This window comes from Wickerhamomyces ciferrii, contig 00020 (assembly GCF_000313485.1).
Source record: "Wickerhamomyces ciferrii WGS project CAIF00000000 data, strain NRRL Y-1031 F-60-10, contig 00020, whole genome shotgun sequence".
Classification (NCBI taxonomy): Eukaryota; Fungi; Ascomycota; class Saccharomycetes; order Phaffomycetales; family Wickerhamomycetaceae; genus Hansenula; species Hansenula ciferrii.
The window spans coordinates 176,664-200,692 of record NW_011887720.1 but is presented as its reverse complement, the minus strand read 5'-3'; the positions used below and the strand labels follow the sequence as shown (position 1 = coordinate 200,692).

Here is a 24,029-nt window from a genome sequence, read left to right as displayed (position 1 = left end):
AGATATGTATCAAGGGGGTCAGTCCAGACTCCATAGGCTATCCTGGAGTAAAGATTATGCATACGCTTAACGCAAATCTGTGGTTGAATAAGGAAGCTTGATCATGAAATTTAGAGTTTACCACTTACCACCCTTCACTATAATTATATTGAATTGATTACATAGTAGCAAGATTACTGGGTGGGGCATACTATAACTTGTAGGTTGTAGCTTGTTGTCTTATGGTCACAGGTAGCTGTTGGTGCCGGAGTTGAATTGACCTTATTGACCTCAAACTAGTATATACTAGCTATCATTTTCAATCGCTAATACGTAGCCACTAGCGACAATACTTATTTGATCGATCATCAAGGGATGCGATGAGAAATTTAGACTACTTTGGGCCACAGAATATACTAGAACAAATTATTTTACAAGCCCAATCTACGAGTCGTGAGTCATGCCATATAATGGGATACGTAGAAACAGGATGACGACTGTAGCTATACTATCAGTATAAGAAAAAAGATATGTCTCATTGCAGAAACATGTTTATCTGTGACTTCTTAAATCTTCCATATAAGTCATTCGTTAATCCTGTACAATTCAAAGCTTAAACTCTAGAGTCTAGAGCACTCAAGAGTCAATGCTCACATATTTTTAAGATCTACATGAGTCGCCCATAAACTCCACACAAACTTCCATTTTAGGTCATCGTAAAAAACTTTGCGTAAAAAATATCGGAATAATTTTCGTGAAAATCTTGGTTTTTCCATGACACTTGCATGCTTTTTTACAGGTGTTGCGTAAACTTTTTGCGAAAAAATGTATAAGTGCTAACTCTAACTTCTAAGCGCTAATTAAGTGCTAAGCTAATTCATACAAGTTACAAGTTACCAACCAATGTCGCTTTCCTTTATACCACCATCCCCTATTAAGTACACCCGGGCCATTTAATTGATTCAATTTTCAAGTTATTTTTCACTTTGGGTAATGCGTACCGAAAATTGATGGGTTATAACTTATATGTAACGGTATAACCAAGATTTAAAAGTTTCAAGTTTCAGCCCACTATAGCATGCCACAGGTGACGATTCTACGACTTGCAATTATTTATCTAAATTGAACTTGAAGGTTACTATCTTCTAACTAAGTTTAAGCTATAAACTTAACTTGTTTAAATAGGTCAAGGCTTTATTTTAAAATGTTTTAAACATTCATGCATGATCAAAGTACTAACTTTCAGTCCAATAGGCTATATTTATCACCTTGAAAAATCATACCATTTTTATTATTCAGAAATCATTATAATATATGGAGCATTTTTAATCAGTTCTTAATAGATTTGTTCACTACACTTTATATTGCACAATTTTCAATAAGGTATGTTGTAATTGGAATTTCAATAATTCTAGCTTTTAGCTTCCATAATCACTATATAGGGTGCACAAAATGACATATGTGATCAAAACTTAAGGGATTAATATGTTTAGTATATCAGGCTCATGATTGAAATCAAATCAGCCTCCAGTTAAGCTGGTCAGTTCGCCCTTCAATAGTAGGTCCTTGGTACTAGATACACTGTGTCTTGATTCTTCATCTTAGATTTCCTCATCCTCTCTTTTTTTTCATCCGCATGGATTCTAGAAGTATTAAATACTTTTTCTTCTTTTCAACTGAGTTGCTTAAGTCCTCTACTCACGTCTAGTGTAATTATTGAATGAAAATTAGATGTAGATTTACTAACATGAGTGTTTCTTATCCCTCATAGCCTATAAGTCAAAAACATTCAGCCATTAATCCATTAAACCTTTTTCTTTTATACCCTATAAGCCTGAACGTTTTAAGAATTATACCTTCATTTATTTGTGTTATATTATACAGCTTGGGATCCTTGCTCTTAAAATCAGTCGTTCAAGGCGTGATGGCTTTTATAATTTTAATCAGAGATCACTTCATTTTGTTAATTATACACGTCTAGACTTCCAAGCTGTTTACTAGCTTTAACTGACTGCAATATAATCAATCAATATAATATATATGAATATATAAATTTAATTAAATAATATTCAATATATATATATATATATATTTATAATATAATTGTTCAAAACTTTATCAACGTTAAAAATTTTATTTCAACTTCAAAAATTCAACTCTCCAAAAATTTTCAGAATTAAATTTCAGAATTAGCCAAAATCAAGTAAACTAACTGATAGATAATCAAAATTAAAGTATATTTAGCTATTAAAAATAGTATGCTGTGCTATAATTATTGGAAGAAAAGATGGCTTCAAGATTTACCATAATAGTAATTTCACCGGAATTTAACTATTATGTTTATCCATTTTATATCCGAATCCCGATACACCCAAATATTTGTTTAGCTGCAAAATTTTAGGTTTAGTACCAGCTAATTTACTTTTTATAAAATCATTTCTTTGATAAACTCATTAGCTTTCTTTTAGTTGGTTATTCTATAAGAGATTTGAGATTTCGGATTATTAGAAGTAATGACCTCAATTAAGAGTATGTAATTACGGGTGTGAAATACAGAATCATTCTACTTCAATATCTTATAGTATAATTAATAATTATAGATTTTATACAATGAATATCTGTCCAATTATACAAGTATATACATGATCACCACACTAGTGCTGATCATTTGCAAAAGTCAAGTAAATTATAAACACAAACGTAGTAATACAAATGACACCATGATAAACATTTATACCATAAATCATACCATTCACGATACAAAGTGATGATATCAATGCAGTACCAAAAAGATAAGCAGCAATATAATCTTCAAAATATAAGGTGAATTTAGTTTGTGGATAATGAGAACTGATGAATTGAATGATTGGTAAGACAAAACCGATGACTTGATTTGAGCTACCAATACTTAAATTTAATGCAAGATCTAATTTCCCCTTTTGGGCACTAATAACTGATGAGATATGTTCAGGTAATGAACCAGCTAATGGTAAGATAATTAACCCAATGAAAACTTTTGAAATAGGTTTACCATCTGTTAAATCCTTTAATGATTCAACAAAGAAATTTGCACAAGGACCTAAACCTGCAATTGATAATGCCAAAGCACCAAAACATACCAATTTGGAAGGTAATTCTTCTGATGATTCAGAAGATGAAGATGAGCTGGTATCATTATCATCATCGTCATCACTTTCACTATCACTTGATGGATTCATTAAACGTTCTTCTTCGTCACGAGCTTTCTTTATCTTTAAGTATTTAAACTCCTCATTTGTATTCATTGTTAAGTAAACAATATAATTGATAAATATGAAAGCAGCACCAACTTGTGAGGTATCCATTTTGAACTTATCAGATACATCTTTATCAATATCATTAACAACAGACATCATAGTCAATAAAACAGTGATACAAACAAAGAATAATAAATGACTTGTGATTGATTTTTTGTTGTATAATGGCTTACCTTCCATACCACCAAAGAAACAACATGAACCTGTGACAAATAGATTATTTGAAATAACACTACCAATTAATGAAGTGATTGTTAGAGTAGCATCTTCCTTAGAGACAGTTGTACCAGAGATAATCAATTCAACCAAGTTACCGAATGTAGCATTCAATAAAGAACCTAAAACTGGACCAAAATGTTCAGCTGCAATTTCAGTGGTATTACTCAAAACTTTTGCAAAATACATCAATGCAAGAAATAAAAACACAACAGCTAATATATCATCTTCTCTTTTGTAAAAAACTATACCAACAGGGAAGAATGGTAAGAAAATAACAGTTCTAGTATCAAGTGCAACTCTTAATATTTGTAAAATTGGTCCAATTATCTTAATTTGTTCCCATTGTCTATATTTGATACACATCCATTTTATGAAACTGATATTCCAGAACCAGTTATAAAATCTATCAGATCTTTCAAAAGTTTTATCTAAAGCTTGATCTTTCAAAGTATCAAAATATTGAACAACTGTAAAGAAAAATGAAGCTTCAGGTTTTATTGTTGGTTTTTTTTCAATTAAACGTTCGGGTATGGTAATCTTATTATTGTATTTACCTGGAGCAGTTTGTACTCTTCTTGTTAGTTTACGTTTCTTTAAATCCTCAACTTCAGCATCTTCTCTTGAAATATTATTTGAATTTGATTGATTAATTCTAGGAATTGGTTCTGTAGCAGCACTTGGAACTCTATTCATTGATTGCTTTTCAAACTCATCATTTGTTATTAAGTCATTTGGTGAGGCAAAAGTATGTGATCTTTCTGGTGGATTATTGGGAATATTTAATTCCATTCCTCTTGATTTTCTAAGGATTTTTCAAAGATGGTATAAACTATAAAAGATGAATAAAAATTGATAAATATCTGAAACTCGAAATTTCTTTCAGGGTATAAAAAAATCAAAACATACTTATGTCAGCATTTTGAGGGTCCATAATTGAATTTCGGGAAGGCTGAGGATAGTCATCGGAATGTGACCGTTTAATTGTTACTGCGGTTGTGTCTTTTTTGTTCAAAGTTATTAAGTAATTGTTCTTTAACTTTGTATTTATTGTAAATATAGGTATACTCCATTCAGAAGCCCAGCTTCTACAAGGCCCAGATTGAAAAGGTGACAAAGTGACAAAAGTCAAAAGACCTCTCGGCAAGATCTTAAACATTAAAAAGTAAATTCCGATCCGATCCGTGAAAATCATGTCAATAAAATGATAAAATAAAAGGTTCAGGGTTCGAATGGGGTTCAAAATTACTGGGAAAAAACAAGATTTCCCATCAATGATATACTGAATTTACTTATATTCAATCTGCGCAAGCTAAGAACAAAGGACTTGCACTTCTAGTCAATAAAAACACGTCAGGTAACGAGATAATTACACAACTGCTACACACTGTGAGGTTTTCAACAAGGCGCTAAATGTGGTTGTTGAGATATATTTCATATTTAGGATTATGACAGGTTCCAAAAGCTGCGAAAAAGAGTATCATATCAATCAAGGTTATCTCATCAGAATGAAACCAAATTGAAGATCAAATGAATCCTGAATTCACTCGAAACAAGTGATTTATATCGTCAAATCATCAATTGTTAATTTAAAGTGATTTTCAAGTCATAAAAAATGGAAGACGGAAGAACGAAAAAAAAGTGGTTATTTGGTCTGGTATTACGTTATTTTGTTTTAGATTCAGCGGCTAATCCATTTGTTTGAAAAGTATATAAAGAGTTGAATTCTTTGACATTGGAAATTGAATTTTCTTTCTTCTTCATTTAGCTCTCTTTTATTATCATCGTTACCAAAGTTTCCTATATTTCAAGATGGTTTCAGTCAACAACCTTACAGGTTCAACTCGTATCTTACAATTGATCTTTGCAGCTGTTCATTTAGCATTGAATGGTAAATTAACCCAGAACAGCAACGGTATCTCTGGTATTGTTGATAATTTCAATGACTTGAGCAATTCAACCTTTTCATTAGAAGGCGCTAAAACTTCACATGGGTTATCATTAGCTTCTTCAGGGTTTACATTGACTTCTCAACCATTATTATCTTTAGTTAGACATTTCACAACAAATGTTGAACATGGGGTTGAAGACTTACAAGCTTCGAGATATGGTATTGGTGCTCGTCAAACTTCATACTTAGCTGGTGTTTCAGGCTCAGAATTAAGTTCAGTTGGTCTTTGGTTTGCAACTTTTATTTATCAAACTGCTAAATATGGATCATGGGATTGTTCAGATCCTTCAAGCTTAATCAATCAATATGAATTAGCTAGTAATACTACTGATGCTGATGAAGCATTGAAAAACTTCCTTGGTGTTGAAGATCCATCAAAATTAGTAGGTGATGCTGGTGACTCATTAGATAATGCAACTTCAAGTTCTGAAGTTAATGGCTTATTAGAACAAATCTGGAACTTAACATCAACTCCAGTTAGTCTATCTAAATTGAACAGTACAGGTCAATTAACTCAAAATCAATTATTAGTTAGATTAAGTCAAGATTGTTACATCAAAAAAACATCAATTGGGTTCTCATTCATCACATTTATTTTCTTTTTAGTTTCAAGTGGTGCTGTTTCGTTCTCATTCGTTCAATTACTTCAAAAATTAAAAGAAGGGTTACCAAGTGAAGGTGATGAAGAATCAGGTGCACCAGATGATGGAGAAGGTGAAACCCCAGATCAAGGTGATGGCGAAACTCCAGCAGAAGGTGAGACTCCAACTGAAGATCAAGAAAAATCAAAAGAAAAACCTGCAAATAGCGCTTCTGGCCACAAGAAATTTAAATTAGGCTACAGTTATGCTAATCTTTTCCCAAAGGTTGAATATCATGATTAGATCTGATATTGAGATCTTGATCTCGATGGTTTTCAGATTTTAACTGTTTACCAGCTTCATTGTTAATTTGCTTCCCATTTGCGTTTTTCAAAAGATTATTAACAGAATCATTAATATTTAATACTTTTAATACTTGAATCTTCATATATTTATGACTATATAATAAATTAATACTTCTATTTCAAAAATACTTGTAATAAATTACTACAGCGCAAATTGTAATTCAATATCAATTAAAGAATACCATGTATTATACCTACGAATCAATAAGCTATACAATAAAAATCAAAATGCAATAAACCTAATACATAGCAGACATGAAGTTCCCCAAAGTAAAGACCAATTCCATAGTTCAAAATAAAATCTGCAAATAAATATGCATAGAAACAAATAAATAGCCAATTCCAAAATATACGATTAAAACATAAAGCTACTAATAATCAAAACTAAAATACTTAACCCACCAATGTTCAATTTATTACCAGCATTGGTTTGAGTTTGAATTTCAAAAATACCTTCAGTTGTTTCTTCATCACTATTACTTATAGTTTGAACATTATAAGCTGGGATACATTCTGTTGGTAAAATACTTGTTGTTGAAGTCACAGTATGGATAGATGATGGTGAAACCGATACTGTTACTGTTTGTGTTGGAGTTGTTTGTGGAGGTTGTGATTGAGTAGGTTGTGGTTGTGGTTCAGTTTGAGTAGGTTGAGCTTGGGTTTGTGTTGGTTGAGGTTGAGCTTGGGTTTGTGTTGGTTGAGCTTGTTCAGTAGTTGTTGAGGTGAATGTATAAGTGATTGTAGCTAATGGATAAATAGTCTCACCGTTTTGGATATATTCAGTTATAGTTGAAGTTATGGTGGAACTGATAGTTTGATATATTGTTGTTTGAGCAATTTGTTCAGTTATAGTTTTGAAATTTGTTATTGTAGAGATTCCATAAATAAATTCATAATCTGCAACTTGAGTCTCCACAGAATCTGGTGATTGAATAGTTGTAGCATGATTTAATAAATCTGTAACTCCATACCAAAGACCATTTGTATAAGTTAAAGTAGCAAATTGGGTACCCGTATGAGTACTTGTTTGATATTCATAGTTGAAATTTGTTGTTATGAACTGTTCAAATCTAGTTGATGTTAAAATATTTGTTGCCTGTGAAGTATAAGTTGTATTTGGTAACACAACTAATGAATTTTCAAAATTGGTAATGACTGTTTCAACAGGTTGATAATAAGTTTGTAAATTTGAATGTGTAATTGTACTAACATCAATTGATAGACTTGGATAAGGGATTGTTAATGTACTTGTGGTGAAAGATTCTGACCAGCCAGTCACGGTTTCAACCCAATTTGAAGTGACTTGTTGACCTGGAATTGTAGTTAATCTTGTTGATTTACTAAGTGATTGAGAATATATAGTCTCTGTATTATCAACTTCAGTACGTACTTCATCATTTGTTATGGTGGAAGTTTGATCTTTATTAAATGTAACCGTGGAATAAATTGTTGAATAAATGGTATTTTGGATTTGTTCAGTAGTGAAAACAGTTGTAGTGGAATAGTAAACGCCTGGTTGTGGTTGTGGGTTTTCAGTAGGTTCAGCTGAAGGAGTTTGTGTAGTTGGTTGAGTTGATGGTGCTTCTGTAGTTGGTTGAGTTGATGGTTCTGGTGCAGGTTCCGATGTAGCTGGTTGAGAAGTTTGTTGAGTAGGCTGAGGTTGAGAAGTTTGTTGAGTAGTTGTCTGGGTTGTTTGTTGTTGTTGAGTTGTTCTAGTTGTTTGAGTAGTTGGTGTAATTCTGGTAACAGGGACAGTACTTCTAGTAGCTGTGACTCTAGTTCCTTGTAACGATTCAGCGGTTGTGATTCTACCAGTGGTTGGGAAATTTGGATTTGTTCTATAAGTGTAAGGACCAGTAGCTGCTATCTGGGCTTGTGAACTATTGATGAAGATTAAGATCATCAAGATCCAATTGAATTTGATAGACATGGTTTCAAATTTGATCTGAAGTTTGAAGTTTGAAGTTTGAACTTAATCTCATAAAAAGGTAAGTGAAAGATGACTTCTTGAAACAGCAGAAACTAGAGCTTTTATACACCAGCAATATATGGGATCCTTGTGAATATTTGATCATGTTCTAGCTCTTTATCCTGTTATGTTCCTTAATAATAACTCTGTAGGAAATTGATTTGATATCTTCAATATTGCCTAATTGGGTGACATAGTTTGGAATTTGCATGTAATTAATTAAGTTCAAAGATGATGAGCCTATGAGAACAAGGAATCAATGCATCTTAGCATGCCTGATCTGAGTTTAAACGGTGATGATATTCTTTAATTGACATGGTGATGATGAGTTGATGCCCTATACATAAAGTTAAATGTGTATGAAGCTCGTAATTAGTCAATCTTTTTAAACGAAATTAAAGGTAAATTTGCCACTTTGCCACCCATTTGAAAATTAAGGAGCAAATCATAATTAATTAGCCGCTGTGTTAATTCACCATCGACCCAGAGGTAATATAATTGTAATTTTAATCAACAAAACTAAATGTCTGAATCTGATTTTATGAGACCATCAATTAATTAACTATGTGTGAACAGCCCCATCGCACTAACCACTTCCCCTTATGGCTGAGCCGCCCCATATACACTTTTACTTCCGCATTGGGAAGTCTACATCCGCTTCACCTGATGAATTTCCCAAAACTTTCAATCCCACAGTTTTCCCACAAATTGAAAATTCAAATTCTCCACCAAAAAAGAAAAAAACTTTTAAAAAATCTGGAAACTGTTTACAAAAAATCCGGAGAAATTTTTAAAAGTGAGTTCTGTGTTCTGTGAAAACAAATACAAATTGAAATTCTAACCCTTCCAAGCACAACTATTATTATCAGCAAACATCACCAGAAAAGTCGCTAAATAGCACACACAGACTCGCTACATTTCAAATCACACTTAATACTTATCCAAAGGGACAAACAGTGCCACAAAAATCATATTCTCAGCTAAAGTTTTCTATAATAAGAATTGTCACCCCCAGTATTCTTTTTTTTTTCTCTATCGTACTAAAAAAAAATTAAATTCCTTTAAGACATTCAACATTAAAAGAAAATATAAGGATTAAAGTTTCATTGACGTTGAAGATACAAGTTTGATTATACCATCAAAGACTAAAGAAGTTGCTACAAGATAGAATCAAAGTTATTCGTATACTTTATTTTGAAGAGACGGTTTTTTTTTTGAAATAGTTGTTTTCGTCAACGTATTTAATAAATTTGTGGGAAAGGAAACTATAACCTTCATTTCAATACAAAACAATCAAAAGTTAGTCCAATAAATTCAACAAGCTCATTTATATTTATTTCCAATCGCTACTATAAGACTCAAATATCATTATGGCTGAAAGTACGGACGGTAGAATACCAGGTCCAGACCAACAACAAGCTCCAAAGCTGGAAAACCAATCAGATCAGCAACTCCCTCAACAATCAGAACAACTGCAAAATCAACAATCAGAACAAATCCAACCTCAACAAGAAGCTCAGTCTACCAAAGGGAAAGGAAAAGGTAAAGGAAAAACTGATAAATCAGACCTGCCTAGACCTTATAAATGTCCCATTTGTGAAAAAGCCTTCCATAGATTAGAACATCAAACAAGACATATAAGAACCCATACTGGTGAAAAACCTCATTCTTGTACTTTCCCAGGCTGTTTTAAGAAATTTTCAAGATCTGATGAATTAACAAGACATTCAAGAATCCATAATAATCCAAATTCAAGAAGAAGAACTTATAATTTGAAAAAAAATCAAACTAAATCTAAAAAAGATGATGAATTAAATGAAAAAGAAGTTGAAATTAAAAAAGATCTGATTGCTCAAACTACAAATTCATCAAATCAAATATTGAATGGTCATAATATTACTCAATCTTTACCAAATTCGCCTCCAAAGACAAATTTTAATTTCTCACCAAATTTGAATTCAAATCAACAACAACATCAACAACATTATACAAATCATGATGTACAACATTTCCAACCACCATCGTTATCACAACAGCAACAACGACCAAATAATGGAGAAGGTAGTCTGTTTGATATCAATATCCTTGCCAAGGCTGCTGCGTTAGAATTAGAGAAAGAACAACAAATTCAAAATAATTTACAAAATACAAGATCTTTACCTCAGCTGTCAAATTATTTCCAGTCAAATATGAATAATACAACTTCAACCACTTCAACTAATGGTTCAACTCCATCAAACTCTTCACCAAATGCTTCATTATCAGGTACACCAACTTCTAATTCAATACCCCAATTCTCATCTCAACAAACACAACAACCAAAAGCTCCACCTATTATTAGATCAAACTCATCAACTACTTCACCAACTTTAAATCAAACACATATACATTCACTTAATTCCTTAAGTTCATTACAAAGAATGACACCTTTAAGAATGAATTCACCAATACCATCAAACGCATCATCATCAAGACCCCCAATTAATAAAACAAAATCAAATGTTTCATTAACTTCATATAATGATAATTTAGAAGATGATTCATATTATAATTCTGATCGTTACAAAAAATCAAGACCAAATTCTCCATCATCAACAAGACCACAATCACCAATTCCAAATAATGGAGGATTTTCATTACCAGTATCAAATTCAAATTCACTGACAAATTTACATCATGCACTGAATTCTCATTTAGGTATGACTTCACTGAGTAATGGTGGATCAATTGCCAATTCTATGGGTTCGAGTGTAAAATTTCAATTACTGGGTAAAACCCCAGAAGCTACACCATTACAAACACCTGCAGTTTCTCCAAAATTAAGTGCTAGAACTTTGGGATCAAACGGTGCAGGAAATAATGATAATGATTTACCACCTCTGAAAAGTTTAGGATTGAGTTTCCCAATTGATGGTGATAAAAAATGAATTATATATTTTCTATTATTTTATGGACCATAATTTTGATATGAGTGTGTTTTCTTATGCTGGTGGTTTCAATTTGTTTTCGTTTCTTTTAGTTTTTCTTGATAATTAATCTTAATTATATATGGTGTATTATTAATTTATGAATTTGATTTAAATTATCATGTGTTTTGCAACATAATTGATTGCTTGTAGATTTTATTATCTAGATGAGCTAAAAGCCTAGAAAGTTAGATCTATAGATGCTTTCTCAGTTCCGGGCACCGGAAATGTTTTTCATTACATACAACTCCGATTTGATTTCAACAATGTCAACTAACTAAAGTGAATAAAAAGTAGTAATTGATTCAACGATTAACAACTTTTGCAAAGTCGTGAAAGAAATCAGAATATCAATCATGTCATACCATAAATATACTCCATCAACTGATTTACAAAAGACTATAATACGATGCCCATATACAAAATGTCAAGCAAGAATTATAAAACCTAACGATCAAAAAATTCATTCTTTGAAAACTGGTTATGAATGGTTAAAAGTTGATCAAGAAACTAATTCAAATGAGAAAGAAATTGATGAGAAGTTTTTGAGAATTGAAGATTCATGGGATTTTGATAATATTGGTGTTTCAAGAGAGATTCCTTCTAAAGTAACTGAAATTAAAGAAGGCGAAACTGAAGAATTAGATCAAATTAAAGTGGAAAGATTTATAATTTGTGCAGATTGTGAAAGAGGTCCTTTAGGTTTTGGGAAATTTGATGATGATGAACAAGATAAGAATGTTAAGAATTTGAAATTTTATTTACACTTGAATAGTTGTGTTTATCAAGATTTATAATCATTGCATAACTTATGATTTGTTAATGAATGAATTATTAAATATTACTGGAGGAAGATGATTACATTTATCAATCTACGAATTATATGAAATTTGAGAATATTCTCCACTCTGCCTTAAAAGGATCAATGATTTTAAGATCTGACGATACTTGTTTCTCTTATAAGCCCTACAATATTGTAACTTCTGAAGTTATGTATTAAGTTCATCACATAAAAAGTCATAAACACAATTCTAAAGCTTTATATAAGACAACTATTACCCAAATGGTTTCCTGATCATCCTAATTGAGACACAAACTCCCCAAACTCCATGAAACGCGTCTCAAAACTAATAAATAATAACATTACAACCACGCGTCTTGAAAAATGTAAACATAAAAAGAGAAATTTCGTGTTGACGGGCGTCGGCGACGGTTATAGGATATATGCCTATACAACCATAGGAATTGTAATTTCGATCTTCATAGATCGTGACACAAATCGAAACATGCTTTTCAGATATTAAGCCAAGAGACCAAAGAAATATACAAATCATGATTGAAATACTTAATAGTCAATATACTGGCAGTCTATTCACACACAACACACATTAATACCAGAAGTAATGAGTAATCCGGCTCTTTGCCTTTCTGAGATATTAATCCGATCGGTTTTTATTATACCGCAATTTACCATTTGAAAAAGAATTCATTTTGGATGCAATGATCAACAAAATAAGTATTTGAACTTTATGAAAAAGTATAAAGCCATTACAGTAATTTAAACTACGTATATCAGTGGCAACTTTTGGAGTATAAAATCAGATCTTGATCCAGTGTTTTCTTCAAAAATTGATTAGTCTTACTCTCCATCATATCAGTTCAAATTTTTTTTTCACACCTTCTGAGATCTAGCTATGACTACAAGTGAGGAACATAGTATAAAAGATAAGGAACATCAACAAGAAGATTTCACACTCTCAACAAGCCCCAAGGGCACAGAAGATGATATGGAAATTCAAACCCATAGTGTTCAACCTTCAAAACATACAGTTTATAACATTCATGAGAAATATATTTTGGTTTTATTAGCATCAGGTGTGGCTATTTGGTCTTCATTTGGTTCACCAATTTATTATCCAGCATTACAAATCTTGGAAGGATATTTTGATATAAGTGAAGAACTTGTAAATATATCAGTTGTTGTTTATATAATATGCCAAGGGATATCTCCAACTTTTGTTGCACCTTTTGCAGATAGATATGGTAGAAGACCTGTTTTAATGTGTTGTTTATTGGTTTTCATTGGTGCTTCAATTGGTCTTGCAGTTTCAAATTCATATGGTTTAATCTTAGCATTAAGATGTATACAATCATTTGGTATTTCACCGGCTGTTGCTATTGCATGTGGTATTACAGGTGATTGGACTGAACGTCATGAAAGAGATTGGTTTGTTGGTCTAACTAGTGGGTTTACATTATTTGGTCAAGCGTTTGGTTCATTATTTGGGGCTGCTTTAATTGCAGGCTGGAATTGGAGAGCTATTTTTTGGTTCTTAGCTATTGGTGGTGGTGTTTCATTAGTAACAATTACACTTGTATTACCGGAAACTAAAAGATCTATAGTAGGGAATGGATCAATCACACCACCTCATTTAGTTGCTAGAGCCCCTTTATTATCAATACCTTATTATAGAAAACTTTGGGACTTAGATAATCCAGATTATTCAACTCTTGTTGATAAATCTAAAACTGATTTCTTTGCTTCATTGAGAATTTTATCAAAACCTGAATTAGCTATATGCTTATTCAATGGTGCTATTCATTATGCATTATGGACATTACAATTGACTTCCTTGAGTAATGAATTATCAAGGTCGTATGATTATTCAGTTATGAAAATTGGTCTTTGTTATATTCCAGCAGGAATTGGTGGATTATGTGGTTCATTCATGTGTGGTAGATTTTTGGATATAGTTTACAAGAGATTATATAAAACTTTTGAGAACAATAAGAAATCAGGATTAATACCAGAATATGAAAAATTCAACATTGTTAAATCAAGAATTTTAGTCGCTGTTCCTTATTGTTTAATTACAGATGGATTTACTTTAATGTATGGATGGTGTTTACAAAAACATGTTCATGTTTCCACTATATTAATTAGTGCATTTTTCATATCAAATGGATGTATGGCAGTTGTGGGTGTGAATTCAACTCTATTAATTGATTTATATCCATCAAATTCATCAGCTGCAACATCATGTGTCAATCTTACAAGATGTTTAACAGGTGCTATTTTCGTTGCTTGTTTAACTTCAATGAATAAAAATATAACAATTGGTGGGACTTTTACATTAATGGCTGCATTGGGTATAACTTCTGCAATATTATTATATCTACCATTGAAATATGGTATGAAATGGAGTCAAGCAAGGGAAGAAAAGAAGAGATTATAATGGGAGAGAGAGTAATTTATAGATATATTTATAGGTAGTAATTTAATATTATGGATCAGTTAATAAATCGTTTAGATTGTAAACACGTCAAAAGAAACAGATGTATAATAAAACTTCTGGGCGTCAATGTTCTCCATTATCTAATCTTTTGATCAACTCAATTGACTAGCGTCAACGTCCCAGCGACGTTGCAGAGTCAGACCGATTTTCCCACACGATCACACAGAAATTTAAAGAACAATTTGAAGCTTTGTGAAATTCAGCAAAATCTTATTGGACATTGGACAAGTATATACAACGAGATAACACTCTTATAAGACCATTTATTTATCAATATATAACACATATTGAGTATAACGTACCCTCATTCGAACCCGCTTAGCTTCTATTTCCAATAAAACTTCGCTTTTTTTAAATTTTCACATGCAAAATTTAGCTTTTTCCGTTTTTTACAACTTCGAATTTTGGCAGCTTTTTCTATGCGCGAAACAATTTTCCCAGCTTTTTTAGATTGTGATATCAGCAAAAAAAGTTGATTTGTTTTTGTATTGTTTGCATTCAACATTTAGAAACAATTTCGACATCAATTCCAACATCATCGAACTACACAGATGAGCACAGATACCATCCATCACAGACGCTCTTCTCTAAAGACAGCGCCTACAAGGGCCCGCTCTAGATCCAAATCCAAGCAGAGAAGACCCAGTCTGGGGAGCAGAAGGTCTTCAGCCAACATCTCATTCATTAGTTTCAAAAATGATTATGATCCATCCGCTGTCACTCCAGTCCTGGCGCCAACTTCATCGAGTGGATTGCCACCAGTCTCGCCATCTCTGCTGCCTTCGTCCCATCCAAGCATCCCTCCATCTACAGCCCCTCTGTTGACTTCTAATGGGTCTTATGAAACTGAAATTCCATCCATATCAGCTAGTTTAGATCATACTTTACCTGCTGCTTATTTTAAACAAGATTTATTGAGTGTTTTGAAAAGTCTTCGAGTCTCCAAATGGCACAAGTTACCTTCACAAATATACCCAGAATTGAAATTAACCAAGATTTCCGGTGCTTTAACAAATGCAATCTATAGAGTTGATCCTCCTTCTGTTGTTCATTTGAAAAATTTGAATTTACATAATGTCTATTTCCCAACTTTACTATTAAGGATCTATGGTTCAAATGGTGAATCTTTAATCGATCGTCAATATGAATTGAAGATGCTCGTTAGATTATCAAAACAAAATATTGGTCCAAGGTTATTTGGTTGTTTTACAAATGGTCGTATTGAACAATATTTAGACAATGCTACAACTTTAACAAGAAAAGATATCCATGATAAGAAGACAAGTTCTAGAATTGCCAGAAGAATGAAAGAATTACATTCAGGTATAAGATTATATCAATGGGAAAAAGATCAAGGTCCAAGTGCTTGGAGATCGATTGAAAAATGGATTGATTATATTGAAACTGGATTAGCAAATAAAACTTTAGAATTAGATGAAAACTCCATTTTCAAAAATGATTTCCAAACTTTCAAAAAATTAATTTTCAAATATAAAAAATGGTTATTTGATCGTTATGAAAGTTTACATGATTTAAAAAATTCTATTGTTTTTTGTCATAATGATACACAATATGGTAATTTATTATTTACAACTCAACCTAAAAAGATTCCAACCTCAAGTAATTCTTCAACAACAACAATTCCAGCAACTTCAAAAGATGGAAAAACTAATAATGAGGCCTCAACATCAACAACATCATCATTGAAAACCAAATTATCAAATTTATCTTTAGACAATTTAAATGAAATTAGACCTTCAGTTCAAGAGAAAAAACAAGATAGAAATTTAGTTGTTATAGATTTTGAATATTCAGGTCCAAATGTTCCAGCTTTTGATATAGCTAATCATTTTTGTGAATGGATGTCAAATTATGATCATCCTACAAGAAGTTTTGCAGTTTTCGATGAAGATTTCCCAACATTAGATGAACAATTAAATTTAATTTATAGTTATATCTTGTTCAATTCAGAGCAAAATCCAGATATTAACAAACTAGAAAAACAAGCTAAAAAATTATTTAATGATTGTATTGCATGGAGAGCAACTGTTTCAATTCATTGGGGATTATGGGCAATTGTTCAAAATGGTGAAAAAAAATCAATTGAAAATTCTAATGAAATTCTTGAAACAGGACCAAATGGTGAACAATATAAAATTGTTCAAAATAGTTCACCATCTGCAGTGGAAAGTGATGATGAAACAAGTTCAAGTGATGATGAATTAAATAATGCAACAGAAAATGCACATACTGATTCTGATAATTTTGAATATTTAAAATATTGTGAAGAAAAATTAAATTGTTGTTGGGGTGATTTGATTCAACTTGGAATCATTAAAAAAGATGATCTTTATCTTGATGGTAATGAAGAAAGTATTAAATTTTTATTTGCGGATTTCTTTGACGTGTGAAATGTTACAATTTTTACGCATGAATTGATTGAAAACTTGTACATATAAAGTATTTGTTTATTTTATATAGTTTCAACTTATACTTCACAAAAAAAATAAATAATATACGTATTTAAATATATATAAAAATAAAAATGTATGATTATATAATGAACTCAATTATAATTTAATTCATAATTTAAAATAATAACATTTTTCTTGGATCTTCAATTAATTCTTTAACAGTCTTTAAGAAAGTAACAGCTTCTCTACCATCCAACATTCTATGATCATAAGTTAAAGCTAAGTACATCATTGGTCTACTAACAACTTGACCATTAACAACAACAGCTCTTTCTTTGGTACCGTGTAAACCTAAAACAGCAGTTTGAGGTAAATTAATAATTGGAGTACCATATAATGAACCGAAAACACCACCATTTGAAATAGTAAAAGTACCACCAGCCATATCTTCTAAAGTTAATTTATTATCACGAGCTTTTTTACCTAAATTAATAATTTCTTGTTCAATTTCTAAAACTGATAAAGATTCTGCATTACGAACAACTGGAGTAACTAAACCTTTTGGTGTAGCAACGGCAATTGAAATATCAACATAATCTCTATAAACTAATTGATCACCTTCAATAGCACCATTGACAGCTGGGATATCTTTCATAGCTAATGTAGCGGCTTTAGAGAAAAGACCCATGAAACCAAATTTAATATCTTTCTTTTTGATAATTTCATCTTTATATAATTTTCTTAATTCTAAGACTGATGACATATCAACTTCATTGAAAGTAGTTAATGAAGCAGCAGTGTTTTGTGATTCTTTTAATCTTTCAGCAATTCTTAAACGCATACGGTTCATTTTAACACGTGATTCTGTTCTTGGGAATTTTGTAAATGAAGTAGTGTCTTGTTGTTTTGGTTCTTCTTTCTTTGGAGCTGGTTTAGATTCTTCTTTCTTTGGGGCAGGTTTACTTTCTTGTTTTGGTGGAGCTGGAGCTGATTCTTCTTTTGATGGAGCTGGAGTTGATTCTTCCTTTGGAGCAGATTCTTCTTTTGGAGCAGATGATGATGATGAACCTTCAGCTGGACCTGAACCTGGTTCAATTTTCAATAAATCTTGACCAACTTCAACGGTATCTTCAGGATTAGCTAAGAATTCTCTAATGGTACCAGAGAATGGAGCATTAACTTCAACATCGATTTTATCGGTTTCAATAGTTGCAATAGTTTCATCTTGTTCAACAAAATCACCAATTTGTTTGTTGAATTCTCTTAAAGTACCTTCAGTTAAGGATTCAGCCATATCAGGGACTTTAACAACTTGAGAATTTAATCTGATGAATGAAGTTTGGAAAGATCTAATTGAATTTTTTGGTAAAGTTGTTGAATTTAGCAATGATGATGATGGTGATGATAATCTTGATGAAGATTTGAAAGAGATGTTTCTCAATTGAGAACCAACATTTGATTTGGCAGCTTGAGTAGTGACATTTGGTAATCTTTTAGAGATTATACGTAAATTTCTTGTAGAAAGCATTTTGGATATTTTAATTTAATTTATCTTTGTACTGTATTGAATATTGAGATCTGACACTATGACAAATAATGAGATGAATTATATGACAACAAAGAATGATTTTGTTCAGACAGAGATTCCCAGACTTGAAAAGATGAACAGATATAATTGACCTCTTGAGAACAATAAATACTATCAAATTTTCCAATTCAGTGAGTAATAAAGTGTTAGTTTATCAAAAAATATACCTTACAAAATCAAATCCGATGATTTGTTGATTTTCAAAGAGGCAAATTTTGTATGGTGAACTCGATTCCCGGGGTAAAAAACAAGTTGGTTAGCGTATCCGAGGTCTGCGAATAACCGGATATGAACCATCCTAGGGAATCTTTTATAGGGAGGAACTTTTAGGCGAGTGCAGTGTCCTGGAATCTGAGTTCTGGGTGTATCTATTTAGGCAGGAGCTACAATAGGGTGTACGCAGAGATCTTGCCTGTGTTATCTACAAATCATGGGCTCAGACGATATGAAACAAGTACCAAATACCCATAAGCTGATGAAGAATATTTGAATTGTGCCATACTTTCAACTGTCCTTCATTTGAAGACATAGAATTTGAAGACCCCCCGGAACTGCCAAAACAGGATTTAGGATTCTGCTCACCGGCTCCGACGCCACTGAACTCAAAACGCATTCGCGAATGTGATTCGGATCCATGTTTCCGCATCTTAATTACATAATGCATTACATCAGCGAATATATAGATCGCGATTTTAATAGGAAAGTTGTTAATGTTGATGTTGATGAGGTTGGTATTGATCAACTAGGAATACCACTGGTTATGGACAAGATAGCGGACTACTCTAGTGAAGATAGTGATAATACAGATCAAGAACAAGGAGCAGAAGTGTTACAACAACAAAAAGTTACAAAGAAACTTAAATTACCCCCATTACCATCAGCTCTTGAAGAAAAATTCATTAAAAAACCATCATTACCAGATCCAGCTTTCTATGAGATGAACAGAGTAGTTCTACCTAATAAGTTTCCAGGACTCACTAGTATATTCCCATATATCAAAATCAAACCTACAGAAAGACAATTTGATTTATTAGCGAATGTGTTATTGGAATCCAAACTATATCTAAAATTATCTGGTCAACCTGTTCAATTTCAATCATTATTAACTAACGAACTAGGCGTTGATGTTCCATTGCATGTTTCATTAAATGATTTAACTTTCCATACAAAACAACAACAATTTTTATACAATAAAACATTAGGAAAAGAATTTCAAAAAATAAGGCATGATTCAACTTCAAATTTATTAACTTTTGATAAGGTTAAAGTTCTCCCAAATTTAGATCAATCACATTTCTTCTTGGTAATGAATCTATCTCAAGACTCTAAAAATGGATTAAAACAAATAGTTGAATTAATAAAACAAATTTCTAAAGAAAATTCAGATGATGAAGAACTTAAATTACTTACAGATTTCCCAACATCAACATTGGACGGACTACATATGTCAATAGCAAGATGTTTCCCATTGGATCCTAAAACTAATGAATTGATACATAATAAAAAATTTGATCAAAATTCCAAAATAATGAAAGAAATAAATAAATTATTAGAATCCGTGGAAATTGATAAAGATCTAAAATTTGAATATGATAAAGTTTATCTTGTACATAATTCTAGAGATCTTGCATCATACAAAATTGGTCAATAGCTTTAAAAATCTAGATTGCCTCATTTGGGTCTAATACCATCACATTCGTAACATGAACAATTTATACCAGATGTATCGTATGAAGTTTTGTATAAGTAAACGGTAAGTAAGATTAATTGGGAAATCATTGCATTAGACTGAGCATGTTTAGATATCGATCCTACTGTAGTATGTAAAGCATCCACGTTATACGTCAAATTTCTCTAGAACATATGTGACTCTATATGTGGTATCTTGACAACTATTGAGGAGCGGGATTCGATTGAAATCTAGGTGGTTTCTGTATTGGGATGGCTCAAGGTTTATGTACATGTATGGTGATTGATCCGTTGATTTTGATTTCTAATTGCGCATGATAAATCACAAGGTATACAATTTTTTCAAACCTTGCTTTTAGATTTTCCTTACTATTCAAGATGAAACGTAAATATTCAAATTGCTGGGGATTTTAGTGTAAAGATTTCCAATGTACGTAGCATTATTCCCTGTCAATAATAAGGCATATAAGTGAGCTGAATTGAAGACACATCTAGCTTGTCAATATTCAATACTTTATACACAGGTTATATATAGCTAGCTGGTGACAATATGATCAAACCCATGGGTACTCATCAATATTCATCAGATGCTTTTCAGGTCGTATATTCAACTACTAAACCCATTGGTAAGAGTTAAATCAACCTAGAACAACTTCTAAAGCATAAACATGCGCCCATTAACGCGTTCAAGTGGATCACTTTTGGGTTTAAATAACCTGTGCACAATAGATTCTGTCCAAATGCGCATAATCCGCCTCTTTGTATCACTTTTTTGCTTATTTTTTTGTTCTTTGATGTTTTGTTAAATGTTGATTAAAGTTGAGATTTTACCGCATCGGGAAATAATTTCGGGTACATTTTAATTGCGATTGTTTACATTTATCCAAATCGGGTAATCATATTAAAGAAAATCTCGAATTTTTCAACTTTTGTTCAAAGTTTACAATCCACCATCAGGGAAAGTTGTTAAACAGAAATCACAAGTGACATGAAACTTGCAAATTTTATCAAATTTCTCCTTTAATTATTGGTAAAATCCTTATTTCCAAAACTTAACCTTCTACCGAACCCACAAAGTGCTTTAAAAGTATTACAATTATCAAGACATAGATCATTCCAATCTGTTCAACTTCAAGAATTCAAGTTCATTATAAAGAAGAGAATACAAATTTTCATTCAATAAAGAAATCTTGAGAAATTTTAGAGCAGATATTACTGAAATTTATACAAGCAAACAAATCAAAACAAAAAGCTAAGAGTTACAAAACTTCAAGTTAAACTTCTTCAACAATCATATCTTGTGAAAGTATCTATCTTGCAGGCGAGGTAGATAATCCTTTCAAGGCTGGTCCAATCAAGTTTATATTCAATTTAATTCAACTCCTGGTGAGCTCTCAATCTCTTACCGGCTGGACCGAATATAATCAATTTTAAACTGAAAAATCAATCAATTAAAACATCAAAAAAGAAAATGAGTCTTTATGATCAAACGTGGATAACTCCACCAAGTTCAACTGAAAATAAAAATACTTCATATTTTATGGAATATGTTAAACCTGAAGAAAGCTCTATCCCATTACCACATGAAGATTTCACACCATATCAACAAAATTTTGATCAAGTTGATGATTTCTTAACTCAAACATTAAGTTCATTACAAGATTTAGATATTCCAGTGGGTCAATCTTCATCATCAACATCATCATATGCTTTCAATCAAAATCAATATGGGAGTGATGTTTCTCATGGTCCTGTCAGGGGTCATAAAAAGCAACCAAGTGGTACTGCAATTTTTGGTTTTGCTAATCATAATAAAACATTATCAATTCCTGGTATGCCTCAAAGACCTCCAAGTGCTGAACATCCAAGTATATCACCAGAGCAACTATATTCTCATCCTCAACAATATCAACCTCATCCTCAACAACAACAGCAACAACAACAACCAATTTTATATCAAAAACCTCAAGATCTTGAAGCTGTAAATCAAAAATTACTTCAGCAAAATCGTCAATTATATCAAGATCATCCTCAATCTCTTCCACAATATCCTTTACAAGTCTCTTCAAATCAATATCAACAACACATCGTACCACAACCTCAACATTTGAAGAAAAATGATGATTTCATAGTGACTAATAAGAATCCATCAAGCTATAAATTTCCACCAGAACCACCAATTCCTCAACATCAACAGCTTTATAATTCACCTTCAACTCAACAAAATGGCTCTAATGGTCAAAAAACTGTTTCAGTTCCAGTGGAATATTTACAAAAAATAACAAATTATATCAAGAGTCGTGAAAATATTGATATGAATAAATTTTTGGATTCAAATTATGACTATTCAGATCTACAAGATGGGTTTAATGCTAAGAGATCATTATCACCAAACCCACCAGTTGATATTTCCCCAGTTTTGAAACAGATGGAAGTTCAACAACAACAACAACAACAACAACAACAAGAAGCTCCAGCTCCAGCTCCAGCTCCAATTGAACAAACAAGTACTTCAAATTCTACTGAAATTAACACACCTGTTTATACACCAGAAGAGCAAAAATTACCATTATCTGGTCCAACTCCACAGCCACCACAATCACAACCACAATCACAAAATACTATTGGATTAGGTATAAGGTTTGAGCATAATGTTAAACAAGATTTTGAATCTTCATCAGAATCAGAATTTTTAGATGCTCCAAAAACACCATCTCCAATATTAAAATCACAAGCAACTTTTTCAAGTGAATCCAAACAAAATAGTGAATTAAATTGGACTCCAGTTATTATTGGTGATCACTCATTACCAATGATGAAAAGAAAACCACAAGATAAAGTTTCAACTTTACCACCTGGAGAAATTGATCAATATGTTATTGGACCAAGAGAAGATAAGACATATGTTTGTAATTTTAAAAATTGTGGTAAATTATTCACAAGAAGATATAATGTTAGATCTCATGTTCAAACTCATTTAAGTGATCGTCCATTTTTATGTGATTTTGAAGGTTGTAACAAAGCATTTGTTAGACAACATGATTTAACAAGACATAAAAAAATTCATGAAGAGTTTGAACATAAGTGTCCTTGTGGTAAAGGTTTTTCAAGACATGATGCATTATATCGTCATAGAATTAGAATGGTTTGTCGTGGTGGTATTAAAGGCACTGATGAAGAAATGGCATTATATGCTTCTTTAAATTCAAATTCAGCACCTTCAAGTTCAATGAAATCAAAATGTAATCATAATCATAGCAGTGTTACCAAATCCAAGAAAAAACAAAATAAACCAATAAAAATTGAAAATGATAAAGTTGCAAAGAAATTAGAATTTGATTTATTAAAAGATACAAAAAATTCTTCTTCTTCAGCTTCAACCCCAAAACTTATTAAATCAGAACAACCTGTTGCCATTGATGGAAGTGAAAATGTCTTTATTGAAGAACAAAATCAAATAGATTCAAATCAAGCTTCAATTAATCAACATACACCAAGTCCGACTGATGATTCATTTTTGAATGATTTAAATTTTGGATTTGATCCTCAGTATGAAGAATTTAATGAATTTGTTCGTTAGATTTTAATTGAATTTCACTTCAATAATTTATAATGACGTTTTATGATCTCTTGGTTTTCTATTCACACTTCTTTCCTTGGAACAGGTTAATAATTAATTTATATTTGGGTTTGTTTTTATCTTTGGGTTATTTAAATCT

General features: G+C 31.7%; 10 protein-coding genes across 10 annotated transcripts; 7 read left to right on the top strand and 3 right to left on the bottom strand.

Moving 5' to 3' along the window:
- Positions 1-2,633: 2,633 nt before the first annotated feature.
- Positions 2,634-4,283, bottom strand: BN7_1017 (Vacuolar cation/proton exchanger 3; the record flags this gene model as incomplete). Its single annotated transcript, XM_011278425.1, has 1 exon — positions 2,634-4,283. The coding sequence occupies one exon, from the start codon at positions 4,281-4,283 to the stop codon at positions 2,634-2,636; it is 1,650 nt and encodes a 549-aa protein (XP_011276727.1).
- A 1,020-nt stretch (positions 4,284-5,303) lies between these two features.
- BN7_1016 (uncharacterized protein) lies at positions 5,304-6,326 on the top strand (the record flags this gene model as incomplete). The annotated part of the gene is made up of 1 exon (XM_011278424.1): positions 5,304-6,326. The coding sequence occupies one exon, from the start codon at positions 5,304-5,306 to the stop codon at positions 6,324-6,326; it is 1,023 nt and encodes a 340-aa protein (XP_011276726.1).
- Positions 6,327-6,743: 417 nt separating this feature from the next.
- On the bottom strand, positions 6,744-8,318 carry ZAN1 (Zonadhesin; the record flags this gene model as incomplete). Its single annotated transcript, XM_011278423.1, has 1 exon — positions 6,744-8,318. One exon carries the CDS (start codon positions 8,316-8,318, stop codon positions 6,744-6,746), a length of 1,575 nt encoding a protein of 524 aa, XP_011276725.1.
- Positions 8,319-9,727: 1,409 nt separating this feature from the next.
- BN7_1014 (C2H2-type zinc finger protein) lies at positions 9,728-11,284 on the top strand (the record flags this gene model as incomplete). Its single annotated transcript, XM_011278422.1, has 1 exon — positions 9,728-11,284. One exon carries the CDS (start codon positions 9,728-9,730, stop codon positions 11,282-11,284), a length of 1,557 nt encoding a protein of 518 aa, XP_011276724.1.
- A 395-nt stretch (positions 11,285-11,679) lies between these two features.
- DSS4 (guanine nucleotide exchange factor DSS4) lies at positions 11,680-12,120 on the top strand (the record flags this gene model as incomplete). The annotated part of the gene is made up of 1 exon (XM_011278421.1): positions 11,680-12,120. The coding sequence occupies one exon, from the start codon at positions 11,680-11,682 to the stop codon at positions 12,118-12,120; it is 441 nt and encodes a 146-aa protein (XP_011276723.1).
- Positions 12,121-13,017: 897 nt separating this feature from the next.
- AQR1 (Aqr1p) lies at positions 13,018-14,559 on the top strand (the record flags this gene model as incomplete). The annotated part of the gene is made up of 1 exon (XM_011278420.1): positions 13,018-14,559. The coding sequence occupies one exon, from the start codon at positions 13,018-13,020 to the stop codon at positions 14,557-14,559; it is 1,542 nt and encodes a 513-aa protein (XP_011276722.1).
- Positions 14,560-15,170: 611 nt separating this feature from the next.
- On the top strand, positions 15,171-17,030 carry BN7_1011 (choline/ethanolamine kinase; the record flags this gene model as incomplete). Its single annotated transcript, XM_011278419.1, has 1 exon — positions 15,171-17,030. The coding sequence occupies one exon, from the start codon at positions 15,171-15,173 to the stop codon at positions 17,028-17,030; it is 1,860 nt and encodes a 619-aa protein (XP_011276721.1).
- A 178-nt stretch (positions 17,031-17,208) lies between these two features.
- KGD2 (dihydrolipoyl transsuccinylase) lies at positions 17,209-18,561 on the bottom strand (the record flags this gene model as incomplete). The annotated part of the gene is made up of 1 exon (XM_011278418.1): positions 17,209-18,561. The coding sequence occupies one exon, from the start codon at positions 18,559-18,561 to the stop codon at positions 17,209-17,211; it is 1,353 nt and encodes a 450-aa protein (XP_011276720.1).
- Positions 18,562-19,279: 718 nt separating this feature from the next.
- On the top strand, positions 19,280-20,272 carry BN7_1009 (uncharacterized protein; the record flags this gene model as incomplete). The annotated part of the gene is made up of 1 exon (XM_011278417.1): positions 19,280-20,272. One exon carries the CDS (start codon positions 19,280-19,282, stop codon positions 20,270-20,272), a length of 993 nt encoding a protein of 330 aa, XP_011276719.1.
- A 1,509-nt stretch (positions 20,273-21,781) lies between these two features.
- Positions 21,782-23,890, top strand: BN7_1008 (C2H2-type zinc finger protein; the record flags this gene model as incomplete). Its single annotated transcript, XM_011278416.1, has 1 exon — positions 21,782-23,890. One exon carries the CDS (start codon positions 21,782-21,784, stop codon positions 23,888-23,890), a length of 2,109 nt encoding a protein of 702 aa, XP_011276718.1.
- Positions 23,891-24,029: the final 139 nt, after the last annotated feature.